Below are 15,189 nucleotides of genomic sequence, written 5' to 3' on the forward strand. Positions count from 1 at the left end.
AACATATTGGGTTTCATCACAAAAAGTAAAGGAGTCGGTCAAGTGTCGTGGTTGAAAGCACAGACTCTGGAGCCAGACGGCTCGAGTGTGGATCCTGGCTTGACTACTCGTGAGCTATGTGACCTGGGACTTGTCTCTCTGTCCCTTTGTGCCTTTTTTTCTTCATCATTGAAATACAGATATTGATAGCACCTCCCATACCTATCTCAGAGTTGTGAGAATTAAGGGAATAGGTGTATACAAAGCATTTAGAGGAATGTCTAGCACATAATAAACATTATTGCGTTGTTGTTATTACTAGGAGCAGTAATGAGCGTTGTTTCATAGAACTTTTTATTTCAGTTTTATATGCGTGTGTATATTATATACATGGATATGGATATATGCATGTGCATTGGGGGCTGCAATGTAGCGTGTATTTCCTACTGTGGGTTTTTGTTAAAAATTTTGGAAAGCCACTAATGTAGGTCAATTCTTTTATTTGTGAGATGAGGGAAACTGATCTCAGAGAGTGTCACTGACTTATCATAGGATGTGTACACATAGTAGCCAGACCAGGGTTAGAATCCAGGTCGTCTTACTTTCAGTTCATTATTCTTCCACTTTCCTCAGGGATTCTGTATTCCTAACTCTCCTCCTATGGGAGGTGATTGCCCTTGCCCCCAGCAATTAAAAAAATTCTTCAATCATTTCTATTTTCATTTAGATCCGTTTTTCTCTTGCTCAGAATGAACTGATACTGGTAAACCCTGTGGTCACCTCTCAGGCCCCACTTTTGCAAATGAAATATGTCTGTTTCCTTTAACCTTTTTTGTTAGGGTGATTTTTTTTTAACCTTTTAATCTCTACCTTCTGAACGCTATTACTTCTTCAACTGCTTTTGAAACGATGGTGGCCAAAACTGAAGGTCATACTACAGCATTTCTCAAGTGGACTAGGATCACCCTAGCAGTGTGGAAAGCAAATATTTATCTTAATATAAGAATAAATGTTTCCCAAAATTATTGAGTAAATTTAACACTGCAATGAAAAATGCATCGTTTGCCCTGTGACCAACCATTGTGATGCCAAAGGTTTGTATCAGTCTACTGGCTGATAAAAACCGAAGGGAAAGGAAAAAGGAATTTAGGGAAGATTTTGAAATAAAATGTATGTGGAAGATGAAATGTACTTTGAAAATCAAAAACAATGACACTGAAGTGTTAGAGGAAACAAACTTTATGAACTTCCACGTCTGTCCTTTGGTCTCGTTGTCACCTCTCGTCATCTGTGGCCTGAGGACGGGGTTCGTCTCCTACCCTTGCTATTTCCTGTCAAGTGGATTTTCATTTTCTGAAGGAAGCCTTCCTGTTCACAGCTGTGACAGGAAGCTCGCCTTCAGGTCCCTGGTGAGTTTAATCGCCCCTTCCAACTCTCCCTGGCTGTTTCAGTTCTCTAAAATTTTGCCCTGACTTTGAACCCTGATGAAAATATCCTTCGTGGGCAGATACCATTGTGCGTTAGTGGCTGCGTAGGTAAGGCCAGTTCTTCCTCTTCTAACACTGGAAGCACTTACATGCACTTGCCACACGAGACTTGTTACGCGCCGTCCCTTGCTATGGCCAGGCTGGCGGGGGCTACCGTGACCCTGATGATGGCAACAGGAGTAACAGCTGTGGCAGGCAGACTCTGTGCTCGCTTACTTTTCAATACCGGTTGATTTCATTAAGCATATTCAAATGGCCTCGGTGCCGTAATGACGGCCAGGGTTTGGCAATGGGGGCAGAGTCTGCAGCCTTTGGAACCCACTATCCTCCTCGTGTCTGAGGGGCAGACTGGCAGAGTCCTGTGGGGATTGGCATTAAGAACACAGACTTTGGGCCGGCCCCGTGGCTTAGCAGTTAAGTGTGCATGCGCTCCGCTGCTGGCGGCCCGGGTTCGGATCCCGGGCGCGCACTGACGCACCACTTCTCCAGCCATGCTGAGGCCGAGTCCCACATACAGCAACTAGAGGGATGTGCAACTATGACACACAACTATCTACTGGGGATTTGGGGGAAAAATAAATAAATAAAATTAAAAAAAAAAGAACACAGACTTTATTATCAGTTGGACCTGGGTTTTAATCCTGATTATCAGTCGTCTCATATGTAAAATAGGAATGCTAATAATTCGCAACTTGTTAGGGGTGTTACACATGCCAAGCAGAAGCAGAGTGTCTGGCAGAATGTAGGACTTAATCCACAACGGGAAGTCGATTGTCACTATTTATTAATATATTTTATTCTTATTAATATATTTACACTCTGCAGTTTGCCATCGAAAGGCCGTAATAAAGGTAGAACCCAAACGATTCTTTTTCCGTTGTCTTCTTTTGTCAACTTTGATAACTTCTTACAGAGATGTTGCAAACAAAACATATTTTAATAGAAAAACCTTGTTCCTGAGAGCCAGGTGTCCATACCTCACATGTTGTGCTACATACATGTTGTGCAAATCCAGCTTATGGGCCTGGCTTCAGGATTTCCCGGCTTACAGGCGTTCGTGGGTCTAGGGACGAGCTTTAGCTTTTTTCGTCAAATGTCCCATTCCTCCAGATTCTTCGAGCCTGATTAGAACAGGTAGGTTTCCAAGGTCTTAAATCTCAGAGGAACGAGGACAAGAGGAAGATACTTGCTTTGTTCTAATTAAAATGGTAAATCTTTTTGTAAGATTAAAATGTAATTTCCAGGGCCGGCCCCGTGGCTTAGCGGTTAAGTGCGCGCGCTCCACTGCTGGCGGCCCGGGTTCGGATCCCGGGCGCGCACTGACGCGCTGCTTCTCCGGCCATGCTGAGGCCACATCCCACATACAGCAACTAGAAGGATGTGCAGCTATGACACACAACTATCTACTGGGGCTTTGGGGGGAAAAAATAAATAAATAAAATCTTTAAAAAATAAAAAAAATAAAAAAAAAAAAATGTAATTTCCAGATACTAACATTTAATTTTTTCCCCCACAGTGTTTCCCTTCTTTAAAAAAAGTCCAGTTGCCTTCTCTCAGCAAGCTGCCTTTCAAATCTATAGATCACAAGTTTATGGAAAAGTCAAAGAAGCAATTGAACAAGTTTTTACAGGTAAGCAAGTGAAAAGTTTTGGACTTGAGAGGAATAATTAGTTATTTTGGGTTAAACTGTCATCATTCAAAGAGCTTGCTCGTTTACTTCCCGTTGTCACAGGCCATGCCAGATCCTCAAAATGTCTGGTCTTTTTTTTTTTTTTTTGAGTAAATAAAGTATACCATACATACAGAAAATGCAGATGATATGTGTACGGCTTTCTCTGTTTTCACAATCTGAACACACCCTTGTGGCTAGCACCCAGTCCAAGAAACAATATTGCCAGTACCTCCAGCTTCCTTCCATCACTGCTCCCCCCACCAAAGGGAACCCCGATCCCGGCTTCTCACAACACAGATAGTTACAAGTGTCCTTGAACTTCATATAAATGGAATCATATGGTATGGACTTTTTTGTGTCTGACTTCTTTCACTCGACGTTATTATGTTCATGAGATTCATCCTCATGAGTGCTATTTTAGTTGTAGATCATTCGTTTTCACTGTTTAGGTTTTTCATTGTGTGAATACACTACAGTCTATTCATTCTATTGTTGAGCATTTGGATAGTTTCCAGTTGGAGGCTATTATGAAGAGAGTTTCTATAAACTTCTAGTACTTGTCTTTTGGTGACTATGTGTTGGGTAATACCTTTGTGTTTTTCAGTTTTTCAAAGTGGTTGTAGCAATTTTTACACTCTTACCAGCAGTGTGTAAGGGGTCTGATTGCTCCACACCCTCCCCAGTGCTTAGCCATTCTGGTGAGTGTGTACTGGTATCTCATTGTGGTTTTAATTTGCATCTCCCTGAGGACTAATGAGGTTAAGCACCAGTCATATGTTAATTGGCCATTTGGATGGTTTATTTTGTGAAGTTAAAGTCCTGTCTACTCCTCAGTCCTGTTGTCTGTCTTTTCCGTTTCCCTCCGTAGGAGTCTGTGTGTGTTTTGGATGTGAGTCTCTTGTCAGACCATGTGTGGTGCACATATCTTCTCCCTTTCTGTGGATTGCCTGTTCAGGCTCTGAATGATTTCTCTTAATGAACAGAAGTTCTCAATTTTAGTTTAGTCCAGTTTATCAGTTTTTTTCTTGTACAGTTAATGCCTTTGTGCTTAAGAAATCTTGGGCTACTCCAAGGTCCTAAAGATATTTTCCTAATTTCCTCTAAACACTGTTTTCCTTCAGTCTGTTTTAGTGAGTAAGGCTGGACAAAGGAATGCCATCCCCAGTAGCAACCACTATTTATTTTTTTCCTTAGCTAGGCCCTCTGTATTCAGAGTATAGTTAAGTTACTCAAACCATGGACCCCGAAGCCCTTATAGTTCTCAGAGGCATGCAACTTTGCCGATGCAGTAGTAGCTAGAAGTCCTGAGATTAGTAAAGGCTATATTAAAATATAATCGTTGACTTAGAAGTATGGATCATAGTTAAAATAGATACATTTAAGCCAGAGTTGCCTTGAAAGTGTTAGTCTTTTTTTCTCATGTATTTCTCTTTCTGTCTCTGTGTGTGTGTGTGTGTGTGTGTGTAAATTTCCCTCGGGAAATAAAATTAGAAAAATTTTCTGAGTTTCATATGGCAGAGCTGGGGTAAAGGATCATTAATGTTGAAATGCTCTTACAGGAGAGAATTTAAAACTGAAATATCACTGTTTTGTTGCTGATTCAGAATGTCTAGGAAATATTAAACCCACTCAAGCATGGTACCTGATTAAATCATTCAGAAGAGTTAAAGATCTTGTTTGTGAAACGAATGTGTATTACTCAGAATCCAAGCCCCAGATGTGTAGCTTTGGAACTCTGCAGCTGACTCAGGTTTCCCTCCAGCCTCTGCTGTTGGGGAGGGTCTCAGTTTGCTCCGTCTTCCTGATGTGCTGCAGAGACTGCCCTCACGCCTGCATTTTCGGGGATGTGAGGAGGGGTTGTCTATGCCCTTAGTGGACTGTTGGTGAGGGAAATGGGTTAGTGAGTCCTGCTGTTGTGCCAGGAGAACCGTGCACTCTGGCTCACTGCGGGTAGGTGGTGTGGGCATGGCTGAGGGCAAGGAAAAGCTGCAGCTAAGCCAGATGACACAGTGGTCTCAGGTGGCCATTTGTCTTTTAATCAAGAGGATTTTAAGTCAGGAAATAATGGGTTAAATTGTTTTTCATTTCCTCAAAGACTTTATTTGAAAGTGCTAAGTAACTGTTCAGTATATTTAGGTAGGTTACACAGCAGACTGCAGTTTCAAAATATTATTCCACCAATTGCAAACAGGAAAAGTAAGATGTGAAAAGTTTAGTCTGAAGGGCAGATGTTTTTAAGTCCATAGAACCTTCCAGAAAAAGAGATTCCACTGAGTATATGTTTATGTGAATGTTTATTTATGACATACGGTTCCCTATCGAGGCATACTAATAAGACAGATATTTAATAATCTAGCTAATCATTCTTGGCGATGCCATCACTTATGTTTTCATTCCTACATGCCATCTTTGCTGATCCTCACGTACACATACCACTTACTCCAGCCATTGCCCCCAGTAGCACTCTGCCCCACTTCTGGGTGTGCACATGCTGTTCACTCTTCTTGGGATGCTTACACCTTTCTTCATCATCCTCTGAGCAGTCTTAGGTCTTCACTAGAAGAGAATGACATGCTCTCAGTGTTGTGGGGGAAAAAGTTAGGAATGGGAATCCATTTTTAGAGAGCTTAAAGATTATAAAATCCCAATTATGCCTTACCCCACAGGCATAATCTCTGAGAAAATTTCTGACTTTTCATACATATTTAATTTGGTCATTTTCCTTCATAATAGAATATAACTTAGGCCAAAGACTTATCACCCTTAATGATTTCCTTATTTATATTGATTGTATTAAGTTAGAGACTTACCATTAGTTATCATTTCCTACTGTTTTATAGAATAATGATGGAGTATAGATTAGCTAAAGGAAATAAAGTTAGGGGGAGAATGTCTCACTCCTCCTAAACCACCCTCATGCACAACTGAACATTTAAATACTCTGAAAAAGGAATAAAGGCCTATTTATTGGGCTCAGGGGCCACAAAAGGCAGTAGTGACCCGCCTGCCCATCCCCTTAATCTCCCTCCCTCCATGTGAGGCAGAACCTGCCCATCTTCAGGCCAGTCTTCTGCAGGATATGTGAAGCTGGCAACCACTGGAATGCTGGTGGTGCCACTTGGACCCCCTGGCCCCACTGTGGCAGTATTGGGCACATTCAGAGGTGCTTATTCTAGGGAAGGTCATAGGGTTTATCAGATTTCAGCCTTTGCCTTGACAAATATAACGTGAACAACATGGACCAGCTCCTCTGACTAGAATTGAACCTCGTCTACCACCCCAGTTTCTGTCATTAGAAGCACAGTCTGCTCCCCAGGGTGCTGTCTCGCCCAAGGGGCTTATATCGTAAATGAGGCAGTATTTCCCATTGTTTTATTTATTCCTAAACCCTGTACCTTTTAATACTAGACATTTAAACCTTCTTGTGGTCACATTGTTAATTTTACTGTTTTATCCGTAGCCCTTGTTTGTACATAAACGGACTTGAATCACGTCCTCCTTTCCTCTCCCCTAAGGCCAGATAAGTACATAAAGAACTTCAGGAAATTTCCAGGTGAAGGGCCAGTAAAACAAGTTATATAATTACACAAACAAGCACTGCCTGGAAGATGGCAGCACAGTGAAGTAAAACAATTGCCTGGCAAGCAGGGCCTCCCTGTGACAACTCAGAGTTCTTTTTTCAGCTGATGTACAAAGTCTGAACATAACCGTAAAAGGGTGCTTGAGTGGTATCCTTGTGTAATGTGCAAGTACGTAAGGTGTTCACACAAACGAGTGAAGGTTAAGCTGACTTTCAAAGGCAGTGGTCCCGGGATCTGTAAGCTGTGTGCAGAGGAATTTTGTGTTGCACTGAGCAGTGCAAAATGGAGTGAGTTCTGTTGTCTGCACAGTATCTCCCACAAGCAGAATGGTTAGGACACTCCAGTTAACCTAATATATTTTATTTCAGGGGGAAAGGGAAGTGGTTTTAGGTTCAGAATTATGATGAATTCACAGTCAATTCTGCCTTGTTTGTCTCTACTTGTGGTAGCTCCCCGCAGCATGGATATATTCCTATATAGGAGTGATTCATCCTCTTCCTTCCACAGAATCTGCTTTCAGATGAAAGACTGTGTCAGAGTGAAGCACTTTATGCCTTTTTGAGCCCTTCTCCTGACTACCTCAAGGTTATTGATGTGCAGGGGAAAAAACCCACTTTTTCATTATCCTCATTTTTGGAAAGACTTCCTCGTGACTTCTTCTCTCATCAAGAGGTGAGCTCTCTAAAGGGTGTACCATTTTCATAGCGTACTTAAGCAAATGTCTTTTTGAAGCCTGTCTGAAGTAACAGATAGTTTTTAAAAGCTTGCTGCTAGTGGGGAGAAAGCAAATACATCCATGGTCAGTTATGATTGCTGTCGTATTTGGGGACACCAGTTTGTGCTCCCCTACAAGCCACTTGGAAGAGTTAAGATACAGAAATGAAAAGACTCATAACAAGGTGGGTAAGTGAAATGTGGACAGGAAGTTCTGTAGGACTCTCTACAAAATGAGGGATAGCCAGTCCCTGGGGATGGGGCCGGTCATTATGAGGAGTTGGAGCTAAGATGGAAGGTTTGGGAGAGGAGGATGTGTTTGAAGAACAGTCAGTATGTCAGGGAATGGAAAACCATGGAATATTTTGAAGCGAGATGAATTTAGTGGAGATATATATGGGGAAAGGAAAGAATAGAGAGAGACTGCAGACATTTGTGATCTTATATAAGCTCCTACCTCACGTTTAGGCCACTGAAGCCCCTTGTTTGACTCTCCAGCAAATTGCACGAGACCATCTCCGAAATTTGGCATCTCCTTAGTTCGTTGCCAAATGCCACTGCCTCTTCACTAGGGTTGGTTTAATGAGTTTGGACAGAAGGAACTGACAATGAAAAGGAGCATGCTGTTTTACTGCATTCTGAGCTGGGAGGAGACGTCAGTGTGTACCATAGAGCATACCTACATCAGTGTTCAGGTCTTTGTGTAAACCCTCTTCCCTCCCAAGTGTCTCTGTCTCTCCCTCCTCTTTCCTTGATGGCCATACATATGACGTCTGGCTGTACTTGGCTAGCTTACCTCCACTACCTCCCATGTATTCCTGAACCCCTTGGAATTTACATTATGGCCAGTCCCTTCATGAATTAGTCTCTGAAGGTGAGCGCCAGTGGCCAAATCCAGTGGCTTCCTCTCTGTCTTCACCTTCTTCAACCTCTTTGCAGCATTTTGTGTTGCTGGACTTCTTGTAAAGCTGTGAAGTTTTAGGGAACTCCTCCTGCCTCTGTGACTTCTCAGTCCTTTCCTCTGCTCATCCAGTCCCCCAGAATCCTGTCATTAGCCCTCTGCTTGGTCCCATGACGTCAGCCTCTCTACCTGTCTGCCTCTGCACACTTTCCCAGCTGTCTTTCCACTGCCTAGTGTTTGTCCCTCTCTGACAGCACTTCACCTGCTTGTAGAAGCAGCTCCGTGCATGTTTGTCAGTCTCCGCAGAGAGCTGTGGGCCACTGAAAGTCTGGGTCCACATCGCACTCCTTTGCGCTAGTCTGGCGCCTGGCGTGTAATGAGTTTTGAACTGAAACTTGCTGATATGCAGATCAGGAAATGAGACTAGCCGAAGTACAGAATAAAATCTTGAATCAGAGCTTTAAAAATAACTAAATTAATTTAAAATATACGTTTTTTTTTTAAAGTGAATTTAAAATCATACAACTTTTATAACTCAAAATGGTTAGAAAACTATTTTCTCATCTCCTAATTCACTCTTGATTCATACAGTGACAGAGGTTTTTCAAAATTATTTTAAACCTTGATAAGGCTTTAGGATCAAGCTTTTCCCTGAGGTTAGATACATTTGGCCCCTTTTATTGAAAATGCATAGATTTCTGCATGTAGGAAAATGGAAGGGTTATGTAAGGTTGAAATATGAGCACATAGTTTGGAATTTGCACTTGAAAAAGAACAACTCTACCAATTTTCCTGGATAAGTGATCTGCTTCCTGTGACTTTTCTGTACCCGCAGGAGGAGACAGAGGAGGACAGTGACCTGTCAGATTATGGTGACGATATCGATGGGAGGAAGGACGCCTTGGCTGAACCATGCTTCATGTTGATTGGGGAGATTTTTGAACTTCGAGGAAGTAAGCCTCTTTGTTATTACTTAGTGGTATTTGCTGGGTAAGTGCTGCACACACACATATTTAATATCCATTTATTCCTGAATCAGACATGAATTCCTGTTCATTCATTTATTCAGGAAATACTTTTAAGGGCCAACCAGATACTGTGATAGGAGCTGAGGATACAACCTTAAGACAGTATCATCTCTGTACTCAGGGAACTTAAGGTCCTGAGATACCCTGTACCATGTTTCACTGAATACTGAAGGAGAGAGTGCTTTGAATTTCTTTTTATGTGACTTAGCATAGCCTCATTGCTTTATCACCAAAAAGTATGCAGAAAATAATTTTGCAGAGCAGAGGAAGAGTCCTGTTGTTGAAGGTGGGGTTCTGATGCCCCTGAGATGTATTATAGCCAGGGACACTGGAATGCCTCACCCCAACTTTTCAACCACCTTTCTTCCCCTAGAGGAGTGGTTATCAGTGGAGGGGTGGGGGAACTTTGTCCCCTAGGGCACATTTGGCCGTGTCTGGAAACATTTTTGGCTGTCACAACTTGAGGGATGGTGCTACTGGCATCTTTTGGGTAGAGGCCAGGGATGCTGCTAACTATCCTACGATGTACAGGACAGCCCCCCACAACAGAGTTATCTTGCCCAAAATGACAATAGTGCAGAGGTTGGGAAATCTTACATTAGTAGTTCTTGAGGGAGATGTACTTAGAAGAAACAAGAACAAAAAGAGGATGAAAATACTATATTTGTTAAGACCTGCACAAATGCCTCGTCCCCAAAGTGGTACTTGGCTGAAAGGTCAAACTGTACTACTTGGCTTAGTCTTGAGTCCTGAGTAGGACTCTCTGCCCACCCATACCTTCCACAGCCCCCCAACACTCTCCATCATGAGACCAGTCTACTGGGTCGTACCAGGAGCCTCACTACTAGCTAGAGATATCGCAGGTGCCTGCAGGCACAGCCAGCCACCCAGCAGAGGAAGCAAATGAAAAGAGCAGGAGTTTGCAAGGCACTACCACCAACGGCTAAAATGTTGTCCTGTGAATGTCCTGGGCTCTGTCCACTCCAATTAGCATCTCTTCCCCTGGGGTGAAGAAGGTAGGCTGGGAGTTGGTCCTGTATGGGAAATGGGGCTATGCATCCTTTCTTATTTATATATCCCTTAATGCGTCACTTTAAGAATTATTAACAGATGAAAAAACCTGAAGTCCTATTATAAACTTGAGCCTATCTTATGTGTCTTTTAATCCTCACTATCAGCTGCAGTGCCTGATCCATACTAGATGATCAATAAAAGAAAAATTTAAATGCTAGAATTAATTACCTTGGTCCTTGAAGTTTTTCTTCTCCTGTGCCAAAGCTAAACTGATATATAATATCAGTCAGCAAACATTTTGGGATCATATGTTTTAGATACAGCCCTGTAGGGGACACAAAAATATATCAGATATAGATTCTTCCTTCACTGAATTTACAACATACGGGTTTCAAAAATGTAATTCACTTTAGCAGTACACACAATTAAATTCTAAACCACAGGCAGAGATTTATGTGTAAAGACGTTCATTTTAGCATAATTTCCATAATGAAAAGTTGGAACTAAGCTAAACTTCTGAAATAAGGGATAGTTAAATCATGTAAGAAATATCCATATGATGAAACTTTATCCAAATATTAAAGATCCTTTCAGATGAAAAAGCTATAGCTGTTCCATATTTTAGACATTTAAAGATATATACTGATGTTTAACTTGGTTCCCTAAGCAGTAAAACTAGTTTTCCACCCAAAGCCTGACTCTTCCTCAGTGAAATCTAGCCCATTAAATCGTGAATCCTCCCAATTTCCCATGGAGTTGATAAAAAACGAGCGAAGCACCATCTCAGCCTTTTGTCAGTGTGTTCTTTGCGATACAAAGAGATTAAGAGGCTGGTGGATGTGTCAGAGCCAGTCAGGGCAGGAGTAGGGCTCAAAATGCCATCTTTGCAGCGTGCATTTCGTCCATCATATGCCAGCTCAGAAGCCTATTTGGTTTTGCTAGTGACATTTCAGGGTTAAAAATAGAGCATCATTTATAATGAGATGTGATGTATTTGCCATCAGCAAAATCCTAGTGTTGCTGCAGCTGCCTCTGTAGCTTTGAACAAATGAATCCTTGGAAGGAGTAATGGGGCTATTTTGTGTGTGGGGTGGGGGTGGAGGTTGGGGACTGGGGAAGGATAGGAAAAAAGTAGTAGAGTAAGGGGGATATCAGTCATGGGAGAGAATTTGTAGCAAAGCCATTTTTGGTTCCTGCTCTGGTTTAGTATACAAAATGGGACCAGTAATACAGCCTTTTAAAACATTTATAAACAGTCACTCGGCTGTCAGGCATTCTTCCTAGAGTAGCACGTGCCCTCACACCCTCTGGGGATGAGCTTCCTCTCTCTGCCCTAGAAAGGCAGAGTGAAGTTATCAACACCGACAGACACGCTCCTCTCCGCCTAAACAGCAGCCTAAATGAACAAGTCTGCATGCGAGCAGCGTGCTCTGAATCCCATCAAAAATTTAGGGCACGTTCGAGGCATGGTTCTGCCTCCAAGACTTGACTCCTGCTTGGAGGATTAACAACACTACTTTAACTGGACATTTAGATCCATTTAAAAAGTTAGAAATGACTTTAGAATGTCTTAAAGTCTACTACCAACACTATGTTAATTGTTGATTTCCGTTTGTGTGTCTTCCCTGTACAGAGGTGTTTGTGAATTTGCCCTTTTTAGGTTTTCTGACTGGTGCAGGAGCCCTGAACTCGTGGCTCCGCTAGAGCCAGCTCTGAGTTTCTCACTTCCTCATGGGTCAGTAGCTAATAAACGTTTCACTGAAAGGAGGTGAATATATAAATGGAAAATTTGGTTTAGATTCTCATTTGTGGGCCTGAAATATCTTCACAGCGTTTCTTTGCCTTCTTTTGGTTTAGATTCATAGTCTATACTGATAAAAATGTGTCTCCGTGTTAATAATAAAAGTTGAGATCTGTGGAACCCTTCACAATACTATTTCGCACAAAATATTGACAAGACCCCCAGAGCAGAAAAACACACATTTAATGCTGCCCTATTCCAGATGAGGAAACGGGGCTCAGAGAAGGTGACTGCCCAGCTGCTCTGGGGAGTGGCCCAGGAGAGTGCTGAATTCACATCGCACTCAGCTTCGCAGTTCACCTTTCTTCCCCCAGAGGCATAAAACATATAAAAGTATGCGATCATCTACAAACTACTGTTCAGACGGGAGCACCAGACCCATCAATTCATTAATATTTCAAAATATTTGTCAACATTGGACTACATATGTTTCTCATTCAGAACAGTGTGTTAGGAAATTGGGTTCAACAAGCCAGACAGAAATCTGAAATAGGAATTGTACTGTCTGCTATTAGTAAATAGGAATTGTACTCGTGAAAAAGACATGCCGTCAGTAGCCCAGCGACATATGAAGTAAAGTATTATTTCGAATTGCTAGCTCAGCTGTTGTGTAGGCATTGAAATGCTACAAAAACTCTTAGGTGTCATCTCATCAGTTGCAAGTAGAAAATGAAAGCTTAGGAGAATTTTCCTGGGCAGAAGTTTGCTAACCTAGACCCGAATTCTGCAGCTGTCATAGCCCTGACTTGGTGTCAGGACTCTGATTGAGTTAAGTGGTAAGATTTATGCTTTGTGCAGCTATGACAATGTTGTAATTGTGATATCCTTTGATAATACTTTGCCTCTGCTTCATATTTTAGTGTTTAAATGGGTGAGAAGAACATTAATTGCTCTCGTTCAGGTCACTTTTGGAAGAACCATCAACAAGTGAGTTGCACGAAGTTAATATTTGAATTCATGCCCTACCTTTTGCCTTAATAGTCAAATCTCCTTGTGGTATAGTAGCCAGTGATCTCTCTGACTGAAAGTATTTTATTTTCTCTTACTTTTTGTTTCTGATATGATTCTAAGATTGGATAGGGAAGCAGATTTCTGAAAGAATTTCTGCCACAGAACGCATGGTGAACTAGATGATAAAATCTTGAGCCATCTCCGGCATTCTGGCTGATGAGGGTCAGGAGATTCTGTTCTGTAAAGTTCTCTTTTGATCATGATGACCAATTTGAGGTTCTTGGGTACAGTGTTTTTATGTCACATGGTGGGAATCAGTTTAAGGCTTAGGCTCTAAGCCAAAATGAAAGTAGGATGAGCATCAAATGGCAGGTACTTATTTGGAGGAAAATGCAAACCATATATTTTTTTAGAGTTGGGGTAACATTTAAATGGTAATTCTTCTTTTTAGTTAATATTTGAGTATCCATCAGGGGTGTATGTATCATAGAATAATATTAGAAGCCATATGTACATTCTAAACTATATTACATTATCCGTAAATACCTAAAAGCTTAACTGTACACCCAGTATTCTTCAAGAGATAAACATCATGACTTTCCTGCACAATAAAAATGTGTCAACTGCTGAAAGTAAGGGGAAAAAAATCACTTTTTTATACAGAAAAATGTTTTAAGATGAAATTATCAGATTTTTCCAAGTGAAAGATTAATTTAGTTGTCAAACATATGTACAAGGTTAATATGATAGTTTTATCATGTAAACCTTCTACATTTTTATGAGAAACAACATACTATCTCTTTATTCATTTGCAAATAGAATATATTTTCCTTGTGGTCATAAACAAAAGTTTACTTCTGTTCATTTCTGAGATTTTTTTTAAAAAGGATGTTAGTGTCTTGTTTAGTTGACTTAGTATTATAGGCTTTTGTTTTGATGAGAAAAATAGCCAGTTTAACTTGCAGTTTCAGTCTAAGGCAAACCTCTCCACGTTAGTATCGACAGGCCTCGGATAAAGAAATTTCCAAAATGGCCCTATTTTTCTCAGCACTCCAGACTCGCTCATTTATTTTCCTTTTCAGTTTCAGCAAATCACGCACTTTTCTCGCTCCTATTTATGATGTCGACTCTTAATTATAAAATGAGCAGCTGTGGTTTGTGAGTGGTGAATACATTTGGCAGTTATTTTCACGGGGCTGGAGGAGGGGCATCATGTAGAGAATTTTCAGGCTGTTCATTTCTACGGGCTTTTTATCAGGTAGAGAAATTATGGAGCACCTGGCCGTTTGCTGTTTTTGCCTTTCGCAGATGATGACACATCATACAATTAACCAGCAGCACAATCTGTGCCTCGTGCCTTGTACCAATGATAATTTCACTTACCAGAATCACTTCAGAAGCTTCCTACAGTTTTGGCTAATAGAAAGTCAGCCCTAAATATATAGAAAATGCTTAGGTGATGGCCTTCGGTAAGAGTCACTTACCTAATTTAAGTTGCAAATTGAAATTTTCTTCATGTCTTCATGTAGTGTGAGTGAGTAACCCAAAACAAGACGACAGAAAAAACAAGACGTCTGCATTTTATATAGATTTTTCTTAGGCAGGTCGGCAGGTTCTCTTTTAAAAGCAGAAGTCCTGTTAAATGAGTAAAATTGTTTTATTTGGTCTAGATATGAATTGCATAGTTCTAAGCAGTATAGGGGAGTATCTAAGGAGACAGGCAGTTACAAACAGAAGTAACGTAGTTTTGGCTCACAGTGGAGTTTAGACTTCAACAGTGACTGATTACTGTGTGCGAAGTACTGGGCTTGTAACATCTATTTCAGATACTATTTCTGAAAACCTTATATTGTCCCTTGAAAAATCTGGTTGGGAAGTCAGATTCTTAAAGGGCTTTTAGATTTATTATTCATGGATTGAGTTTGAAATTTCAGGTCTTTCTGGCACTAAGAGTCTAAGATGATTCTTTTCCCCTTTCAGCAGAGATTTTGGGCTCTTTGAACTGTGTTTGCTTGTCTCTTGATAGCAGAAATCCTGTGATTGGTTAGAATTTGACTAATG

General features: G+C 41.1%; 1 protein-coding gene across 3 annotated transcripts in view; it reads left to right on the forward strand.

Moving 5' to 3' along the window:
* SNX25 (sorting nexin 25) overlaps nt 1-15,189 on the forward strand; it is a 129,000-nt gene that overhangs the window by 110,921 nt on the left and 2,890 nt on the right. For all 3 annotated transcript variants that reach the window (XM_058524988.1, XM_058524989.1, XM_058524990.1), the window contains exons 13-16: nt 2,983-3,096; nt 7,227-7,391; nt 9,170-9,287; nt 13,038-13,104. In XM_058524988.1, the coding sequence (XP_058380971.1) occupies nt 2,983-3,096; nt 7,227-7,391; nt 9,170-9,287; nt 13,038-13,104 (464 nt within the window). The remainder of the gene's footprint in view (nt 1-2,982; nt 3,097-7,226; nt 7,392-9,169; nt 9,288-13,037; nt 13,105-15,189) is intronic.

Source organism: Diceros bicornis, chromosome 29 (assembly GCF_020826845.1).
Source record: "Diceros bicornis minor isolate mBicDic1 chromosome 29, mDicBic1.mat.cur, whole genome shotgun sequence".
In the NCBI taxonomy this organism is placed as follows: domain Eukaryota; kingdom Metazoa; phylum Chordata; class Mammalia; order Perissodactyla; family Rhinocerotidae; genus Diceros; species Diceros bicornis.